Here is a 20,359-nt window from a genome sequence, read left to right as displayed (position 1 = left end):
AATAAAATAAGTAAGCCGTAGAGATATTGATGTTGAATAGATCATAAGAAAAACATTTATTATTTGATACATTTCATTGTTCAATTATTTATATAATCAATTATTAATTGTTCTTACGAATACGAATTCTATGAAAAATATTATCATAATCTTTAAATAACTCAAGATACGATTTCACAATTAATATAAAAATAATATCTGTAACAATGCCACTATGCAATATTGTACGCACAATTTCTTTTATTTATTAAATGAGTTAGGAAATAATTTCCAATACATTCGAAAGCATGGATGAAAATGAATTCAAAGATTTAAAAATCAAAAAGCACGTTATGCATTGAATTATTTGTAAGGAACGAAAAATTAAGTGTAAGTAATTAAGGATAATTGATATCATGTAAAATAAAAGTATTAAGGATTCTAATATGTAGTTGATAAATATTGAAAAATAGTAGTAGGAAATGTAGGTAATTTTATATTTAAAGTTCCTCATTGCCTATGCGTATAAACACAATCCGTACATTACAAGTTTTCCCTTGCTGCTCTTAATGACAGAATGATCGCGGAGCTTGAAAAATTTGGCCGCTAGGGGCATCTCTATCGAATTCGTTTCACTTTTCTCATATTGAAGTATTGAATTGACCATCTCTTTGCTTTGATCTTTGCCAGTAGTTAGAACTCTGTAAAGGATAAACGATAACGCATAAGTAGTAAAAGTACGAATACGTGGTAGTTTTGGCATATAGTTAAGCTTACTTGTTGTTCAACAAAAAGAAAAAAAAAAAAAAAAAAGAAAAAAAAAAAAGAAAAAAAAAAGGAAAAAGAAAAGAAAAAAAAACATTCTATCATGATTCGAGTTCCGAAAATTTTTGCTTTAGTTCCAAAAAGCCTTCGAAAAATAGTCGATTTAAATGTGAGGTGAGTATTCTGTTTTCGAATAACGTATTTTCACCATAGATCGTTTGATAATGATTAATTTACTTACACTAGTACCAAGTTTGGGTCAGTGGATCCATCACCACATATTAACTAATAATAAACTGGAATGTAAGCTAATAGACCTATGTATAAACGTATTTATGTTTTTGTTTAAAAGTATTTTGATGTAATGATTGTTTAATTTTGATCTACATATTGAAATATTGTTTATAATATGCTTGGTATATTTAGTCAGAGTAGTAATAAAATTATTTTCAATTTATTTATGCAAAATGGAAATGCATATTAGTGAATGAATTCCGTCAGTTGGCTTATAAAAATGTGTCAAAGTTCAAGATGAAATAATGTTTAGTGTCAAGGCAATACATTCTTTCATTTTTAAATTTTTAAGTATATTTATCTAGACGGATCATGGACTTTGAACCTGGAAACAAATAATATTTCTTTAAGCATTTTGTTTATTTTACGTGATAAAAGAAAATAATCTTGTATAGATTGTCTGTCAAATAACGTAAAAATTTACATAACAAAATTTTGATGTTTATTAAATTGTAAAAAATTGGTAATTTCGTTTGTATATTTTGTTTATAAAGTCTTTTTATAGAAATATATTATACGTGTACGTTTAAAAAATTTTTTTTTTTTTTTTTTTTTTTTTATTTTAATTTATTTTTTATTATACTTATACAAAAGTTCTAGTAAAATCGTTAAAGTAAACGTAGTTATTTAACTTAAAAATTTTTCAGAAGAATTTTTATTTATGTATAACAAACATAATATTTATGTCCCTCCCCCTAAGAAGCCCTTATTTATCTTTTAATGAAAATAAAATTTTATTTTTAATAAGAAAATATATTACCAATCTATAATAAGTAGATGTCTTGCAACACAAGGAAGTAAAGAATCCCAATCGTTTACAATGAATATGTTTCGAGGACAATTGCAAACGAACCAAGTCTTTCCTTATCCAAAGCCTTTGAATGAAGAGCAGGAAGAAATTTTAAACATGCTAGTTGATCCAATGGAAACATTTTTTAAGGTAACATTAAACATTTGTTTCTACTATAAATAACATAATTAATGATCTATTTATTAGGAAGTTAATAATCCATTTAAAAATGATGAAAATGCTTCAATCGATAAAGATACGTTAAAATCTCTTTGGGATCTTGGTGCATTTGGTATTCAGGTCCCTCAAGACCTTGGTGGTCTTGGTCTTAATAATACTCAATATGCAAGATTAGTTGAAATTGTTGGCTATAATGATTTAGGAGTAGGTATCACATTGGGTGCTCATCAAAGTATTGGTTTCAAGGTAAATTTAATTATTTCTTTAATCCGAACGTGTTATTTGAATTTGGAACTGTTTGAAAATTGACCTATGATTTTCTTTAATGCAGGGAATACTTCTATTTGGAACGCCAGAACAAAAGAAAAAGTATTTACCTAGAGTTACTAGTGGTAGTGTTGCTGCTTTTTGTCTCACCGAACCTAGTTGTGGGTCAGATGCTGGTGCAGTTCGCTCTAAAGCTATAAAATCTACCGACGGTTCACATTATATTCTCAATGGTAGTAAAATTTGGATTTCAAATGGAGGATTGGCTGAAATCATGACAGTTTTTGCACAAGTGCCAATAAAAGATCCAATAACTGGGGAAACTAAAGACAAAGTAACTGCATTCATTGTTGAAAGAGCATTTGGTGGAGTGACTAACGGACCGCCAGAAAATAAAATGGGAATAAAATGCAGTAATACGACAGAAGTATATTATGAAGATGTTAAAATTCCAGCTGAAAATCTATTAGGAGGGGAAGGACAAGGGTTTAAAGTAAATTATTGATGCTATAATTGAAAAATACTATATAATATTTATAACTTTAAATTTTGATATTTTTAATTGAAATAATGTTGACTCCTGTAGGTTGCAATGCAAATTTTAAATAATGGACGATTTGGTATGGGAGCTGCTCTGTCTGGAACAATGCAAAGTTGTATAAAAAAAGCTACTGAACATGCTGTACAGCGAGTACAATTTGGCCGTACAATAAATAATTATGGAACGATACAAGAAAAACTTGCTCGTATGTCAATGTTACAATACATCACACAATCCGTAGCATATATGGTTTCTGGTAATATGGATACAGGTAGTCAAGACTATCATTTAGAAGCTGCTATTTCAAAGGTAAGTACTTGGATTACCAGTATTTATAATTACTAAATTTAATAATTATAAATGTAGGTATTCGCATCAGAATCTGCTTGGTGGGTATGCGATGAAGCAATTCAAATTCTTGGTGGAATGGGATTCATGAAAGCGACTGGGCTTGAAAGAGTATTACGTGATCTTAGAATTTTCAGAATTTTTGAGGGGACCAATGACATTCTTAGACTTTTTATTGCATTAACTGGCATTCAGTATGCAGGAAGTCATTTAAAAGAATTACAAAAGGCTTTCAAAAATCCTACAGCTAATTTAGGTTTAATAGCTGAAGAAGTATCAAGAAGAGCAACACGAGTCATTGGCTTGAATTCACCAAGCATAGCACATTTGGTTCATCCAAGCCTTGCGGACTCTGCTGATCTATGTGTTAAAGTAACTAGTCCTATACATAAAATAAAGAGTGTCAATAAATAAATAGTAATATTGATTTTATATCCCATAGAGTGTTGAATCTTTTGGTTCGGTAATTGAATCAATTCTTGTTAAGTATGGAAAAGGAATTGTGGACGAGCAATTTATTCTCAATAGGCTTGCACAAGCTGCAATCGATACATACACAATGGCTGCTGTCTTAAGTAGAGCAAGCGCATCTCTTACTAACAATGTTTCAAGCGCTGAACATGAACTTCTAATGGCTCAAGTGTGGTGTACAGAGGTATATTTTACACTCCTTCATCAAGTGTATTGGCTTCATTTTTATCATATATTTTAATGAAATAAATAATTTATTATTCAGGCTTCTAGTCGTGTGGCTGAAAATTTGAAAGCTGTTGGTACTACCAAGAATTTGGATGTGTACACAAAATTAAGTAAAATATCCCGAAATATTTGTGACGTAGGAGGAGTCGTTCAAAAAAATCCTCTCGGTTTTTAATGTTAAATTAAATTTTTTTTCTCAATTTTTACAATACTGTAATATTAAAATATGTATTTTAAGAACTAGTTAAATGATATTGCAGTATTGGCAACTTAAGAAGTAAACCATAATTGTGATATGATTACTTTAATCAAACTGTAAAATGCTGTAAAAAAAAAATTTTATAATGTATACACAAATTTTCTACTTCTATTTTTGTAACAATTTAAAGGTAATTTTACAAACTTTTTAAAATTAATAATAAATAATATAAGCATAAAATTTTTTAATATTTAAAATTAACTTTATAATAATTAGGTTTAGAATCGCAAGATGCAATGCAATTTAATGAATAAGAATATGTAATATATGATCCTTTTAAAGAAATAAAATCAATTTAGACAAAAATATATATTTATTTTTTTTTTTACTAATTTTATATTAACTCGAGAGGTAATAAAATAGCTGAAACTTTTTCATATAATAATAATTTCAATTTATTTAAAGTTTCAATAAGTAAAAGTCATTTTTAAAACATAAATTTACATCAAAACATTTAAACAGTATAATCATCAGTGTCATTAATGATTATTTCTGTAAGTTATATAATAAATATTATTTCTTAAATTATGTTTTTATTATTATTCAGATATTCAGAACGCGTTTTGTTACAAATCAATTTTCAAAAATAACTTAAAAATATTTGTTTTATTATTAAATAAAAAATTTTTTAATTTTAAATTTCATACTTGTAATTTATTAAATATTTTTTAAAATTATGCATGAAAATATATCTCGTTTAAAAGTATACGGGATTTTGTATCGAAATTTTTTTTAAATATTATTATATTACAAATGAATTCATATCGACGCGCGGCTTTAATTAAAATTATAAAATAGTTCAAAGTTTATTCATGGCAATTTATCTAAACTTACCTGTATCACTTTTAAGTCACTTATCAATTAAATCACTTATCATATCACTTTTCAATTAAAATTTGTAGGAAACACTTTATCGTACCATTAATTTATAAAATAAGCAAATTTAACAAAATAATTTAATTTATCGTAGGGACTTAACAGTAAAAATATCTAATTTTTTTAATTTAATAAAAAGTAATATGCCAATTAAGTTTTAAATTACTTTACTTTAACTGACAATGGTCATTTTGTAAAAATTAATATCAGTCTTAGACAATCCGAAGGACGGATAATCTTGTTCTTTTTGTTTTTCAAATTCATGTTCGATGCAACCGACAATCGAGTACTTTTATATTCACAGAACTCGAACGATTGCATTCGTAGAATTTTTCAAAAATCAATTTCTCCTAATGTGGATGTTCGAAGCGACAAATAAAATTAATATTATAAAGCTCTTTAATGTTTCAACGAAATGTTTGGCGTCAAATTTTCAAGGTATGTAAAACGCGTCAATTCATAAAAGCTTGATAACCACAATATTTTATCTGATTTAGCTATCTATTATTACTACGGTAATATAGTTTAGGCATTAACATTTAGATAATAAATCGTTAGATTTTTAAATAAAAGTGAAAATCAATAACTTACGTTTGGTAAGTCTAGCTAAAGTTACTAGAGAAAATTATTCTATGAAAAAATCATCCCTTACTGTTCTAATGTTGTGCTCATAGATTCATAATAGACATTTGCTTTAATTCATATGCCTACCCTGGTGGCTTCTTGGACGAATGAAATTACATTTGTAGCTTTTAAAATTACTTTTCGCATATCTTATCGTATACTTTTTGCATAGATTATCGCTCCTTTTTTAATTCTGTGTTCTTTCCATTGCTCCATTTTTTAAGAAAGTGATAATCATTAATGGCATTAATAAACAACACAATTATTGGAATTTGTTGTTTATAGTTCATTATGATTGGAATTTTGATTTAGGAGGAGGGAAAAAATTTTTCATAGTAATAATTATTTTCGGAAGGAATTATTTTCGAAGATATTTTTCAATTAATAAATATAAACTTATATATCTATATATCTAAATATATCTATATTTATATATTAAGATCAAGATTATAAGCTTTTAAGTTCTTCTGATTAATTTTTATGAAAGTTTATGCCGTATTGGCATAATGATACGAATAGAAATTTCTAAAGTCTGAATATTTTTATAATAATTTATGATTTTTAAAAGAGAAATAGCAATATTAATTCATCGATCAATCTCCATCAATTTTTTTTTTTTTTATAGTATTCTGTAGGTAATATTTGAAGAGCTGTATGAAAATCATTGTAAAAATGCATTCAACAGAATGTTAGATTCAAATTCACCCATTATTTTTACTAAAATTAGATTTATACCAATAGAGATAGAATAGTATTACTAGAATTAATTATAAGTTTGATCGAATTAACAATGTATACATATAGGAAGTTTTAGTTATTTTGCAATATTGGCTTGAAATTAAGATAATACTTAAATTCAAATTCTATGTAGTATCTGATAAAATGATAACATTTTTAATTCAATTAATTAATTATATGTAAGAAATATGTCACAAAACATTAATAAAATTATGGCATGTATAATTTGTGCCTCGACACTGGCAGTATCATTATGTGAAGGTGAATACATTACAACGTGAATGAACACTTTAATACATTAAATATTTAAAATTGTACAAGTAAATATATTTGTAAAATAAGAACATTAATTTAACATTTAAATTATGAACATTTATTTATATTTCATTTAAATATCTACAAAATCAAGTCTAGTAAGGTATTGGTACACATTATACAAAATTAAACTATTGAAATTTGAAATTTAGAATTTAAATAAGTTATTATTTAATTTATAATAAATATATCTATTAATACATATCACTTTTAGGTTTTTTAAGTAGTATAGATGCATTTTAAATTGATTTTGAAAATAGATTACAGTTTAATACATTTATACATTTGTTTTTAGAAATTTACAGGCAAATTTAAAAACAACTATGATGAATTTTAGAAATCTTACAACCGACTAAGATAAAATTTGAATTTTAACATTTACTTTTACTCAAATAATGGTTTAATCAATTGCTCAAATATAATAATGAAATATTTAATGAAAATACATGGATTTTATTTATGCCCTCATTTAATTGTAAGAAAACGAAATTATGAAATAAATACTGTTTTGAAATAATTAAATTCAAATAATTAACGCATAAATTAATTATACAATAACGTTATTTAACTAGTATTTAACTATTTCATACTTTCCTTAAGATCACTTATTAGAAACATACAATTTAGAATACTTTATTAATAAACATTAATTTTGGCCCTTGTTACTTTAATACTTCATATTGAGCAAATATTTTTGGTTAAAAAATTAAAAGTTTTTTCTTTAAACACTGTGTAATAATTATGTATTGATTTTTATAATCAATTCTCGCATATTTCCTTATATTTATATTTAAGCTCAGTCTATAAACAAATTTTCAGCGTTACAGCCAACAATTAATTGTATTGTATAATAAAACAAAATTGTATACATTTTGATGAACGGCCTATATTAACAATTTTAGAAATATTTTATCCGAACTTAATAAAATATGCCATTTTAATTGTATTCAATATTTAATAGAATGTTTTTTTTTTTTTTTTTAAACCGTTTAAAATTATCATAACACTATTTTTTGTTACTTAAAAACGTAATGTTTGTAGATAAAAGATATTGACTGTACAATTTAAATATTTTAAATTATATCACCTGCTTTTACAAATTTTACAAAAAAAAAAAGAAAAAAATATATGAATTTTAAATAAACGAAAATTACAAAATACATTATTAATTTAAGAAAAATAGATTTTTACTCTTGAAGTTTAAACTTCATTATAATTACGTATATTATCTACATACACATTTGTATATTATTTATTTTCTTGTACTTTACTAAATAAAAAACTAAATGCTCGCTCTGTTCATCTCAAATTGTAATATCTAATCTTTAAATATGATCAGTCTCTACTGAATCATTAACTCTGTGTAGAACTTAGAAATGTTACATAACTTATTAGTAAATAACTGACTTGCTTCGTTAATTACACGATGCCACCATCCAATTCTTTAAATTCAAGCAGCATTCAATAAGCTCATGACTATTTTCTGCAGTACCATCCGAACTAATCGATTAATATAGGTAAGCATAGTCCTATATAGTAGAAAAATTTTTAAACGTATTTCCATTCCATGCGATTGAAATACAATAATGCTGCAATAGCTGAATAAGAAGTTCTCGTTCGTCAAGCATTTCAATATGCTCAATACGTAATTTATCGGTAGCAGGTAATGAATCATATATATCAACCATAGTCCAGGCACAGGAACTTTTCCAACCGTTTATTGTAAAACTATAAAGAGTAACTTATTGATTCTTTATGCTAAATCTCTTGAATTTAAAATATTTTAGAATAAATATTATATTTACCGCCTCTGTTGGGATTCTAAAGATTCGCAGTCTTGCACTCCTGCTAACATACAGCCTCGACTTCGCAAATTAGAAAGCATTACTTGTCCAAATTTATCTTTCATATTAACTTGCTCATAATTAATAAAAACAGAATTGGAAAATATTTCAGCAAGATATTTAAGTAAAAGGGAGGTGGCACTAGAATCTATATAAACTAATACACATTCTGCCAGGAACAAGGTAGGAAGACTGAAATTAACTTCAGCCTGCTTCAATTTATTTGCAAGGTCTGATAGGTGTCTTAAATCCGCACCAACCAAGTGATAATTTGCAGCATGAAGATCTGTCGTAGAAAATCTAATTTCTCCGTCTATAAATAATAAACGTACGTTAAAAGTAATAATACTCATAAAGAAATTGCACAGATTACCTTCTGTATTTAATCTATCAATAAGTTGCTTATGCTTCTTTATGTGATAGCATTTCTTTGCAGTGATATTTGGAAAATCTAGCTCAACAAAATTAATCGGTATATTTCCAGCATCTTTTAGTTTCCAATATAGAGTATCGAAACCAGCACCTAAATTGATAATTTGTCCATTACCTCCAGTAATCTAAAAAATTATTTAATATTTAAAATCAATTCATGGAAAATTAGCATTCTTATACTATACTTTAATCTATATTATTACGTAATTTAATATACTTAATGATAAGTATAGAATAGACTTACTTAATGTTATAGATTTATAGAAAATTTGTGAAGTGAATATTGTATGTTAAATCTACAGTAAATCATTAAATATCAATTGAATTTAAATAAAATTATTTTTTGATTTATTTATTATTAACGGGCAACTTTTACAAGAGTCAAATTGCACGTGAAGTATTAGTTGAAATTACGATTTTAAAAGTTTGTGAAAAGTTCAAATATATATTGAGTGATATCTTTATATTTCGATGATAGTTAATCTTGAAATTAAGTACTTTTAGCATTGTAAATTCTAATTCCATTATGATTATTTGTATTGCATCATCCTAAAGAATATCTTATATTAAAAAAAAAATCAATCTTATCAGCTGTTTAATCTGATTTTTGTCGATAAATATATTAAGTTTATAATTAGCATATATCAATTTAACAATATGTAGTCAAAAATAAGAATAGTAATAATAATAATAATAATAATAATAATAATAATAATAATAATAATAATAATAATAATAATAATAATGTAAAATATGGTACATAGCATACGTAAGAAAACAGAGAAAAGGAAACAAATTGCATACTATATTTAAATCGATTATCAGTTAAAATTATTATATTGAAAAATGAAAGGGGCCAAATGCTATTATAAAAATGATTTCAATGATTGTAATTTGCATATAATTTAAAAATTCCTGATTCGCACAGACTACTAGTTTATATAGTTTTCGGCCTATTTTTACGAATCTTATAACGTTTTACTGGTCAGCAAAATGCTAGAATACGTAATGCTAGAATAGATCAAATGAGAAGATTAAAAATAGACAATAATCATGATTAAATTGGATCAGGGCTAAGTGACGTGCTCGGATTTTATTCGTTATTAGCTATTCGTTATTAACCTAATTAATTCGTCGATTTTACAAGAAATCATATTATTGAAAAAAAATATATTTTTTTCCCCTATAGAATAATTTTTGGAAATTTTGATAATATTAATCCAACGATATTCACTAAAAACCAAACGACTCTTCTTCCAATTTTACATATAAAGTTTAATTAATTTAATCTAATTATTTTTCACTTTTTTCTAAACTTTATTTCTTCTTTATTACAGTGTAAAGTAAAAATCAAAATACTCATTAAAAATAATAGATTAATGCAGTGGTAACGCATAATGGTAACGTATTGAGTTGTTTACAAAAAGAATAATAGTAAATTAGATTTATAATTTGTAATAAAATATTAAATATTTAAGGTAATAATCGATGGTTACATATACATGTTGAAGGAAATTATTCAACAATATATAATTCATGCACGTTAATATAATTTACATTGTAAAGTTATAAGATGAACAAAAAACATATAACAAAAAACATGAATACCACTAAAAATTCCAATGAACAATATTCAGGGTAATATTTTAAAAATTAATATTGGCAATATATTAATTTAATTCATAGATAGGCATATAAATATGATTTTTATCCAGCTTGTAAAGTACACCTCAAAGAATTGAAACCAGTTAGGATATAGCGAGAATTAAATCAAAGTCTCCATATAATATATTTACTTATCGTGCCGTATAATTTTTTGGATATATAATAGAATGTTGATAGGTACAAATGGTCTTTAATGACCTTGATAAACTTGTCTATGAACACTTCAATGCCTTTGACACGAGCGTAATATCCGCGATTGATTTCGGGTGCCTTGCGACTGGGTTGTTTGACAAAGAAATTGATGAAGTTGTCAGTCCAATAGCCAAGTTGTACTGCACTTCTTTTACATTCGCTAGCGTCGTTATTCGTTGCTTGAGTGGCCTCGTCATCCGCCATGTCTCGTATCATCGAGGCAAGGTGCAATAATACGACTCCTGCAGGTGCCTTGGTAAATAAACCTGCACTTCACCTACGAATTTCCAACCTTGAATGTGAAATCGATAGTGTTGACGATATGTTTTTTTTTTTTTTTTTTTTTTACATTAACCTCTCTATTATATAGGGAGTATCAATGTTCGGCTATTCGTATCACTGTGAAATGAGATTAATGTGTAGTTAAACGCTATTGCTAGCTTGTTAATGAACTAATTTTCTAATTATATCATATTTGAATCTTTGAAAATTCAATATTTATTTAATCATTGTTCGTTCTACTTAGCGCATGTCAATGCTCTTTAATTATCCTATCACCGTCGGTTATACTTTTAAATACAGAAAACTATTGCTTCATGAAACATTCTATTTCCTACATATATTCGTATTTTAATTCGGTAAGTTAGGAAGATTGCGATCATATCTATAATTTATTAGATTACTTATACAGTTTATAGAATATAGGATACAGGTAGACGTCGCATCTGCAACGAACATTTGGTAAAAAATTATTATTTTGTCGCCATCTACAGGGAATTTATAATATAACCTTTATAATTATTTCAATTATTTAGATAAGATTTTTTAATATATATTTAATTTGTAAACAAATAGTTTTGTTTTCTCACAAATGTACATTTATTAACATCACAATAAATGAAGAAAGTACATCACGTTATTTATTCCATTAATAAAAAATTTTTTTTTATATAATAATAATAATAATAATAATAATAATAATAAGGTTGGTTCCAATACGAAATATTGGACTTCTTTAATAGCAGTAATATTTATTAATAGTGTTGGTTCTTTTATTATAATCATAATTAAATAATAGTATTTGCATTTTTTTTTTTTTTTTAAACACCCATTATTTACCTTTTATTATGAGAATTCATAGTTTCTTGATTTGATTGTATTGTATTTATTTTATTCTAGATAGATTATAGTAAATATTCTATTCTTTACCAAATTATCATTTTGGGTAGTCACAGATTTTAACATTAATAGTGTGAAAAAATATATAATTAATAACGAACAAAATATTAATTTATTGTAGATCTTTAAACTGTAAATCAACAAAGATTTGAGATATTTATTTATTATTATTAAATATCAATTTAATTCTAAGAGGTTGACGACGTCGGCCAGAAATCTATATAATAGAAGAGTATAAGGAACAGTAGCGAATTTTGAAATTCATGCTTTAATATTTTAATTTTGGCAATTATTATCATTTAATATACATGTTGGATTGGGCTACTTGTTAATCCGTTAGAATAAGAAATTGAGATTGAAGAGCGATATCTTTTGTGCTTCTAGATTTAGATTATCTTCTTCATTTCGTGCACGTAGATTATCCAGCTCTTGATCTATCAGTATTAAAATATCAATTAGTATAAACCTTATTTGAAGCGGTAATTAATTTAATCTTTATTGCGATAGAACTTTACATCGATTTAAGGTGCACTTCTGAAAGTAGAATCGTTACCCTAAATATATTAGTGTTACATATAGTTATTTCCAAGAGATCGAGACTAGGTATAATAAGTTTCTGTAGAATATTGTTTTTGCATGTACCAGGATTCTTCACTATGTGGGAGACCAGCGTTAACTTATTGTTTTAACATTGTTGTCTATTGTGTTCGATTACAATAAACTTGAACATTTGAGCTACGTAAAAGACAGATGTCTTATTCGTCAAACACGATTTCGTTACACTTAATAATAATTTTTAATTAAATAATCTTTTCAATTAAATAATTTCATTATTCAAGCAACTGAATTATTTTATTTAATTATAAATCTAAATACAACAACAAAGTACAAAACTATTATTTTAATACCACGGTATCGTATTAAATTCAAATAAAGTTTTGTTTTAAAAATTGTGTTTAATAACTTTATTTAACATAGGCGTTCTATAACTTTGATCGAGAAGTTTGAGCTATTACAATTAACTTAACTACATTCAATTAATTTAACATATATTTCTACTCAAATATTTTGTTCTTTATTATTAAATTTAGATATTCATAGTTTGTAGATACACTTGATTCCAATTTACACGTAAAATTTGTCTCTGCATTACCGTCCGAGCCGAAAGATAACGTTATAACCATATCTTATATGAAATATAGATTTTAGTTTCTGCATAATTTTTATACAACGTTTATATTTATTATAAAATAACGAACTAAAATTGATAATAATGCTTATAGGATTAATATTAAGCTTTAAGGAAAAGTGAAATTTTCAATATTATAGTTTTAGTTTAGAGGTAATTTCAATTTATTTTGATTTTCTTTCTATATTGTTTATAATATAATATTTATCATTGTTACAGCAAATCTCAATATAATAACGATATTTTAATCTGTTTATTTGGGTTAATTATAATTAGTGACATATTTAATGTAAATGAATATAGGAGTTAACTTGAAAAATTCTATTTAGTATGGAACAAAAGAATAATATTGAATCGCAATGTGCATTACAACTTGCATTTCAAACAATGAAGGAACGATGTCAACAACTGCAAGCAAGATTATCTATAGTCGAAGAAGAAAATATTTATCTACATCAGCATTATAAGAAAAATAATTCTATGACAATATTAAGAGTAAATGGAGAAGACCAACATATTATTCAAAACCAACAGGTATGCTATTTAAAAATAGTAATCAACATAACATTATAAAAATTTTATGTTTTATTATTTATAACTTTATTTTTATCATAAATTTTAATTCATATGAGAATTATTATTATCTATTTAGGAAAAAATTGAGGAACTAAGAAAACAAAAATTACAACTGGTTCATCATATTTTTATGGTTTCTTCGGAAAATAGGCAATTGTGGAAAAGATTGACTAGATTGACTAGAACGAATAAATCTTCAGGCAATCAATTAACAAAAATTTCTGATACATTGAAACAGTATCCAACGTCAGAAATTCCTGCAGCTTTAACTTATAGTTTTAAAGAAATACCAGAAATTTTCAGAAATAGCATAATCGATCAATCTAATTTTCCAGATAATGAAGGTAATCTTTTTTTTTTATTTGAAGTATATATATATATATATATACACGTATTTTTGTAACAATAGTTTGTGTGAATTAGCATAAAAATTTATATTACATACGTTACATTCTGTTTTTTTTTTTTTTTTTTAAGAAAAAGAACATAGTTTAGAAGAAATATCTCTAAGGTTAATTAATAGTATTATGATAGAAAAGTCAGAGTTAGAGAAGCAATATGCCGATGTAAGTAAAACGATTATTTTATATTTCTTACTGAAATTTTTATTATATATTTATATTAATGCTCTTTAGATAGTGGAATTACAATCAAATACTGAAATGAATTTTAAAAATATTGGTTTCACCTATCCAGAAGATTTACATACGGATTCATTAGAACATTTAAAATATCACGATACGAAACTTACTGAATTAAAGGAAGAACTTATGATTCAGCAAAATAAATTAAAAAATGCTCTACAGAATTTAAAAAAAAAGAAAAAGAGTACGTATGGATTATTTATTAGAAGCTGTATCTTTCAAAGTATTGAAAAGTATTATTATATATTTATTATATTTATTTTATAGATGAAACTTGCAATAATTGTAAAAATAGCATAACAAAATTAATGTGTCAAACTGGAACTCAATTCGATTTACATTGTAGTTTAAAAGAAAACGACGCAACTCAAACCAGTTTTCCTATTATCAGTTTAACACCAGATAGAAAAATTCAAACTACCGAAGACGAAAATATCTGTCCCTTGTGTGGTACTATTTATAAAAAATCTGTTTCATTCGAGCTATTTCACGAACATGTTATTAGTCATTTTACATCAGAAACAACAGATGGCTTTGAAATGCTTACCTAATTAATATATTAATTAAACAAAATGAAAACATTTAAAGCAATATTTGGTTAATTTATAATCTTATTTAATAAGTGATGAAATAAATATGTGAAGATTTTTATATAGAAAATTTTGTTATTTTATTATAAATAATTTAAAGGACGTTATATACGATATATTTATTATATATTTATTTTATATAGTGTATAAAATGAGAAATACAATAAAAGATATTTTTATCCTAAATTATTGGGCTCGACTTCTTTGCTATCGGACAGTTTTTGTGTTGTAGGTTCAAGTAAATTTTGATGAAACCAAGTTGGTCTTTTCTTTGGTAATTCGACTATTGGTCGACCCTATAAATAAAAATTTTCCAAAGTAGTCCTACTACATACTTCATAAATTTTAATGAATTTATTAGTTGTAAAATAATTATGCAATTATTATTGAAAAAAGATAGCAATTTTTATTTATAATTTATTTTCTTTAACTAACCTGCCAAAATTGATCTGGCTTCAATTTTTTTTCTCCTTCGTATAAAATGACAAGTTCATTGTTTATTGGTTCAACTTTTAATTGGTCAATGGCTTTATGAATCGCTTCCGATTCTTCTTTCACTTTTTGATAGCAATGTCCTAAAATATTATATAAATATAGATATTTGTATCCGAATTTAAGTAATAAATCTTAAGATATCGAATTTCATAATTGAAAACAATTTGAATAAAACATGATAGAAATATTATTTATGCAAAAATAATTATATCGAATATCACTTATAATAAAGTACTTTTAAGATAAGGATTTGCTCGAGTAAAGCTTATATTTACCACAAATAGTATAAGATTCATGAAAATGTCCGCAGCGTTTGCACATTAACAAATTAGTTTTTGGTACAAGTGGTTTCCAATTATATTGGGGAAATCCAAATTTGCGAGATAAACGTTTTTCAAGAGGACGCCTGTGTTTTGGTACAGCCCAAAGTAATCCATCGTTCAAAATATTTTTAATTGTAAATTTGGGCTTGGACGTTTGTTGATTCAATGCACCAATGCAGAAATCTTATAAAATTGAGTAAAAATAAATAAATATGTAGATATTGATTTGAAAATGTAAACAATCAATGATTAATTTATGCAACGTATAAAAGGTAATTTGTAGCTAGGAATATAAATGTATTGTAAGACAAAAAAGAATCAGAGCACATAAATTCTGAATATTGTAACAATTAATTTTTATTTTTATTATCGTTGAAAATGAATAGTCAGTGTGTAAGGTTATGTAGTTTCTACTGCGATTAGCGTATAAAAATTTTCAAATGGAAAGTCAAAATGGATTATAAAACGATTGGAAATAAAGGAAATAAAAAGGGAATAATGTACCTGGTTGTAAATGACGTTCCATAATAGAAACGATTGCATTTTCAAATCTAGATAGTGCTACTTCAAAATAGCGAACGAATATTCCAGCCATTTTTCACATTTCTATTAATGCTATGTGTGATAAATAGAGATCTGTCTTACCTACGGTTGTCTGTCTTATCTACAATTCATACGATTGCCCATAAATGACAAAATTATAATTCTACTTGGGCATCTACAGAAGTGGTGGCAATGGTCGCACATCCCTAATAAGTTTACAATTATTTATTACCTTACGAAACGCTGAATTCTTAATCTCGTTCGAGAGATCTCTCTCATTGTTTTCGGCCATCATTCGTATATTCCGTTCTTGTTGCACGAGGGATAAGATAAAGAAATAAGTGTTGTAACAAATGTTTTACATTTGATTAAAATTTTCATTTTCTTAACTTGTTGCCCAAGTCAACTCATCTGCCTATCTCCAGCCCCTAGCAAATGACAGCTCTTCTCAAATAAACGCGTTAACATTGCATCGGATTTTTTTTTTTTTTCTTTAATACGTCTCTATTTCAATTAAAAAATGTGCTCAACAAGAGCCTACGTATGTAGCGCATTAAGAGGGCAATAAATAATATACATAATATATACGAGGCGATACGCACGTATTTAGAATTCCATTGTTGATAAGTTGAACTTTAATTTTAAGGAATGATTGTTTGCACACGTTTGATAATCATATAAAATATTGATGGGATAAATCGGGCATTAAATTGTCGAATACCAACTGGATACGCTTAGAGCGAAATGGCATCGATGAAATTGGGGCAAATTTCTCGATAATAAATAAACAAATAGTAAGCAAATAAAATATAATTAGAGACACAAAATAAAAATTAGAGGATTGAAAAAATAATTAAAAAATAAAATAAAAAAGGAAAAAGAGAAAAAGAAAAAAAAGAACGAACGAAAAACTGATGAATGGCTGACGCAAAGTCGGAATTAAATGTAAATAATATAAATAATAATAATAATAATAATAATAATATAATAATTAATTATATATAAATATGTAAAAGAAAGAAGAAGAAAAAAAAAGCAAGTAAAATTGAATTGAGTTGGTTGGATTGGGAAAGAGCGAAAGAAGCAAATGACCAAAGAATGAGCAGCGGAAGGGAAGGAAAGGATACCTATCCCCAAACGAGTTATCCATACTCGCAAGAGTCGGAGTATTTATATAATATAATCGGAATATTTATTATAATCCGATGAGACTAATAGTGATTAAATTGTCTATAAGGGGAAAGAGAAACGGCACGCGGGATTATAGTTCACCACGGGAAGAAGGGATTTTGAACAGCGAGTGTCGATAGCGCGGGCCAACGCGGATCGATGTGAGAAGGGATACGCAGCGGCATACGGTGGGGACTAGAGGAACTCTCGAAAGTGTCGGGCACTCGGCGGCGGGGCTCGTCGTCTCGGATTCTCGCGGCGCAGTCGGCACGATACTCGGTAGGCAGGCAGGTTCGGCTCACTGCACATTTTGCTATGGCGTGTTTAGGTTCGAGTCGGCTCTGTGCCCGTGCGGAGAAGATCCGCCAGTTCCATCGTAATATCGCGTCAACTGCCTTATCAACTAGAAGCTTCCGCAGCAGCTCGGAACAAGCGGCCAGCAGCACCGGACTTCTTCGACGTTGCCAGGTACGCTCGAAGGTTTCTCCTCATCTAACCCTCCCTTAACCCCAGCGATCCCCGAGTCGCAATTCTAACCTCACTTTACCGAGGAGTTAACGAGCGCCCGCGGTCGCTCGCTGGTTACATAATACAGCTAGCCGGCCGGGTGCCCGGGCGAAGCGCGAGCCGCGGCTGCGTATAGCATACGAAGCCCCCTTCGTAAGGTCGGTCCAAGTCGAGGAATCGCATGGAACGCGCTCGCGTGGATCTTCAGCTGTCCGCCAGACGATCGTAGCAGACGACGCCGCGGATGGCGGTCCATTATGCTCGTTGCGGGCGGCCGTCGGTCGTAGTCTGCTATACGCTCGGTGCGGTCTGCTAGAACAGTTGGAACGGGCGGATAAAAGGCGCGAAAATATGGGGGTCGAACTAAGAAGATGGAGGCGAAGGACGCCTACCGTTGCCCTAGATTGTTCATTTTTATCGGTCTCTAGGTCTCTTTTCGCTCCCATCCCCGTACCCCCGTCTCTTGCCACCCAGCGCCACCCAAAATCCTCAATCGCGAAGGCACTTGCGAGCTAATGAAAAGCTACATTTTCTCAGTAGACTCTGTTCGAATCTAAACCCTCGTCCGACTCAACGCTAATGAAAATTATAATTAACTTTCCCTTCCGAGTTTTCCAATGTAACAGCTGTTGGACATTATTGTATTTGAAATATGGAATAAAATTCATTTGGTGTTTACTTGATATTGTTAGACAGCTCATTCTTAATCAGATATGAAAATCTATAAGTTATGCTTGCATTGTGATGAGAACCAAGGAATTATATATCTTCTATAAACATTATTATTATATCGTTCTCTCCTTAAAACAAGTTAGAATTTCAAAAATAAACTATTATTTTTCAAAGTTAATTAAACTATTTATTTATAAAATTTTCTTACCTAGTCCAATCAAACATTCGATAACAATTTAACTTTTTTTCTCTTTCTTAAATAATTAAGTTTCGCGACGTTCTAAGATGCAAATTCAAAGCTAATTTTTTCATTTTAAAAGAGTTTTTTTTTTTTTTTTTTTTTTTTTTTTTATATATATATATACACTTGTAGCCACCAATTTTTTCTGATGTCAAAACATTACCTGCACATTTCAGTGTATTTAAATTATTTCTTATTTCACTGTCTGTCAAATTATCTATTTACTAATTTGCTAATGCATTCATGTAATAATAATAATAATAATAATAATAATAATAATAATAATAATAATAATAATAATAATAATAATAATACTGGCACTGTTTGTAATGTGTTTATAAATAATGCGATCGATGCTCCTTGAGCACCGTTTTTATCTATAAACAAATCATTGCTACATCATGATTGTTTAAAAGCCAATTAAAATTATGTGCACGTAGATTAACAGCCCTGATGCTTTATAATTCATGCTTACATAAATCAATTATTAATTGCGAATTTATAATTCATGTATCATTGACGCTCTTTGCAAAGTTGAATGTTTTGAATTTGGTTTTAATTTGAGAAGTTAGATTTTTCATTTGATTTTTAAAACAGTGCTTATTAAGAGCTCATAATTCGTCAAGAAACATAAATACATAACAATACTTGCTTCTTAAACTTGCTATTATTACAAATGTTATACATGTTAAATTACATACTAATAGCTTTTTTATGATATGTAATTGTAAGTAATACTTTGTAAATAAATTAATTGGCTTCAAGTCATTAGATATTATAATGAAATCGTTAAAATATAATATAGCACGTTATATTCTATCAATTGCAATACAATTTTCACTTTAAACGATAATGTAAAACATTATTATTATTATTAAAATGTATAACAGAGAAAAACTCTTTAAAAGAAAATTAATATTTCTGAAATATTATTCATAAAATATAAAAAAGAATATTTTGAAGTTCTAAAATCGTATCTACTTGTTTTCAATACTATTCTGCAAATCTACACTGCCCAGAATATTTTGTTAAATTAATATTTTTTTTTAAGATTTTCTTCACACAAACACACACAAACAAACACACACAAACACACACACACAAACAAAAAAACACACACAACACACACACATATGTATTCGAATAAAATAATTTATTTACAATTTGTATCAATAATATTAAAATTGTATCTAATTGCCGATTATACGATATGGCATCAAGAGGCTCACTAATGGATAGATTTTCTCATAAACTCGCGAACAAAAGGTATAAAAAATTTAATTTCTATGCGGTTAAAAATAAAAAAATATGAATTTTTAATAAAATTATCGATTTAGAGAAGTAGAATAATTGGTAAAGGAATAATTAAATTAAATAAATAATAGAAGCTATATACGTGTCTAAAAATAATATTTTTATATA

The 20,359-nt window shown here is 27.1% G+C and overlaps 5 protein-coding genes across 5 annotated transcripts in view; 3 read left to right on the top strand and 2 right to left on the bottom strand.

The window, feature by feature from the left end:
• The first annotated feature begins 812 nt into the window (after nt 1-812).
• Nucleotides 813-4,182, top strand: Acadvl (Acyl-CoA dehydrogenase very long chain). The gene is made up of 8 exons (XM_011507245.1): nt 813-918; nt 1,816-1,978; nt 2,036-2,254; nt 2,340-2,768; nt 2,862-3,125; nt 3,183-3,536; nt 3,607-3,819; nt 3,901-4,182. The coding sequence occupies exons 1-8, from the start codon at nt 848-850 to the stop codon at nt 4,036-4,038; spliced, it is 1,851 nt and encodes a 616-aa protein (XP_011505547.1). The 5' UTR covers nt 813-847; the 3' UTR covers nt 4,039-4,182.
• A 3,739-nt stretch (nt 4,183-7,921) lies between these two features.
• LOC105368264 (leucine carboxyl methyltransferase 1) lies at nt 7,922-11,137 on the bottom strand. Its single transcript, XM_011507244.1, has 4 exons — nt 10,815-11,137; nt 8,893-9,076; nt 8,481-8,832; nt 7,922-8,403 (listed from the first exon to the last, which is right to left on the bottom strand). The coding sequence occupies exons 1-4, from the start codon at nt 11,022-11,024 to the stop codon at nt 8,205-8,207; spliced, it is 945 nt and encodes a 314-aa protein (XP_011505546.1). The 5' UTR covers nt 11,025-11,137; the 3' UTR covers nt 7,922-8,204.
• A 2,334-nt stretch (nt 11,138-13,471) lies between these two features.
• Nucleotides 13,472-14,980, top strand: spn-F (C2H2-type zinc binding domain-containing protein spindle-F). The gene is made up of 5 exons (XM_011507243.1): nt 13,472-13,710; nt 13,829-14,096; nt 14,230-14,318; nt 14,388-14,580; nt 14,664-14,980. Exons 1-5 carry the CDS (start codon nt 13,507-13,509, stop codon nt 14,945-14,947), a joined length of 1,038 nt encoding a protein of 345 aa, XP_011505545.1. The 5' UTR covers nt 13,472-13,506; the 3' UTR covers nt 14,948-14,980.
• A 154-nt stretch (nt 14,981-15,134) lies between these two features.
• mRpL32 (mitochondrial ribosomal protein L32) lies at nt 15,135-16,439 on the bottom strand. The gene is made up of 4 exons (XM_011507242.1): nt 16,309-16,439; nt 15,757-15,987; nt 15,422-15,561; nt 15,135-15,282 (listed from the first exon to the last, which is right to left on the bottom strand). Exons 1-4 carry the CDS (start codon nt 16,397-16,399, stop codon nt 15,163-15,165), a joined length of 582 nt encoding a protein of 193 aa, XP_011505544.1. The 5' UTR covers nt 16,400-16,439; the 3' UTR covers nt 15,135-15,162.
• A 1,284-nt stretch (nt 16,440-17,723) lies between these two features.
• Nucleotides 17,724-20,359, top strand: part of qless (decaprenyl diphosphate synthase subunit 1 qless) — a 38,115-nt gene continuing 35,479 nt past the window's right edge. Inside the window, exon 1 of the mRNA XM_011507241.1 lies at nt 17,724-17,985. Within this exon, the coding sequence (XP_011505543.1) occupies nt 17,833-17,985 (153 nt within the window). The 5' untranslated portion in view covers nt 17,724-17,832. The remainder of the gene's footprint in view (nt 17,986-20,359) is intronic.

This window comes from Ceratosolen solmsi, unplaced genomic scaffold, assembly GCF_000503995.2.
Source record: "Ceratosolen solmsi marchali unplaced genomic scaffold, CerSol_1.0 scaffold6, whole genome shotgun sequence".
Lineage (NCBI taxonomy): Eukaryota > Metazoa > Arthropoda > Insecta > Hymenoptera > Agaonidae > Ceratosolen > Ceratosolen solmsi.
Note: the sequence above shows the minus strand (reverse complement) of the source record. Positions and strands in the feature narration are given on the sequence as shown.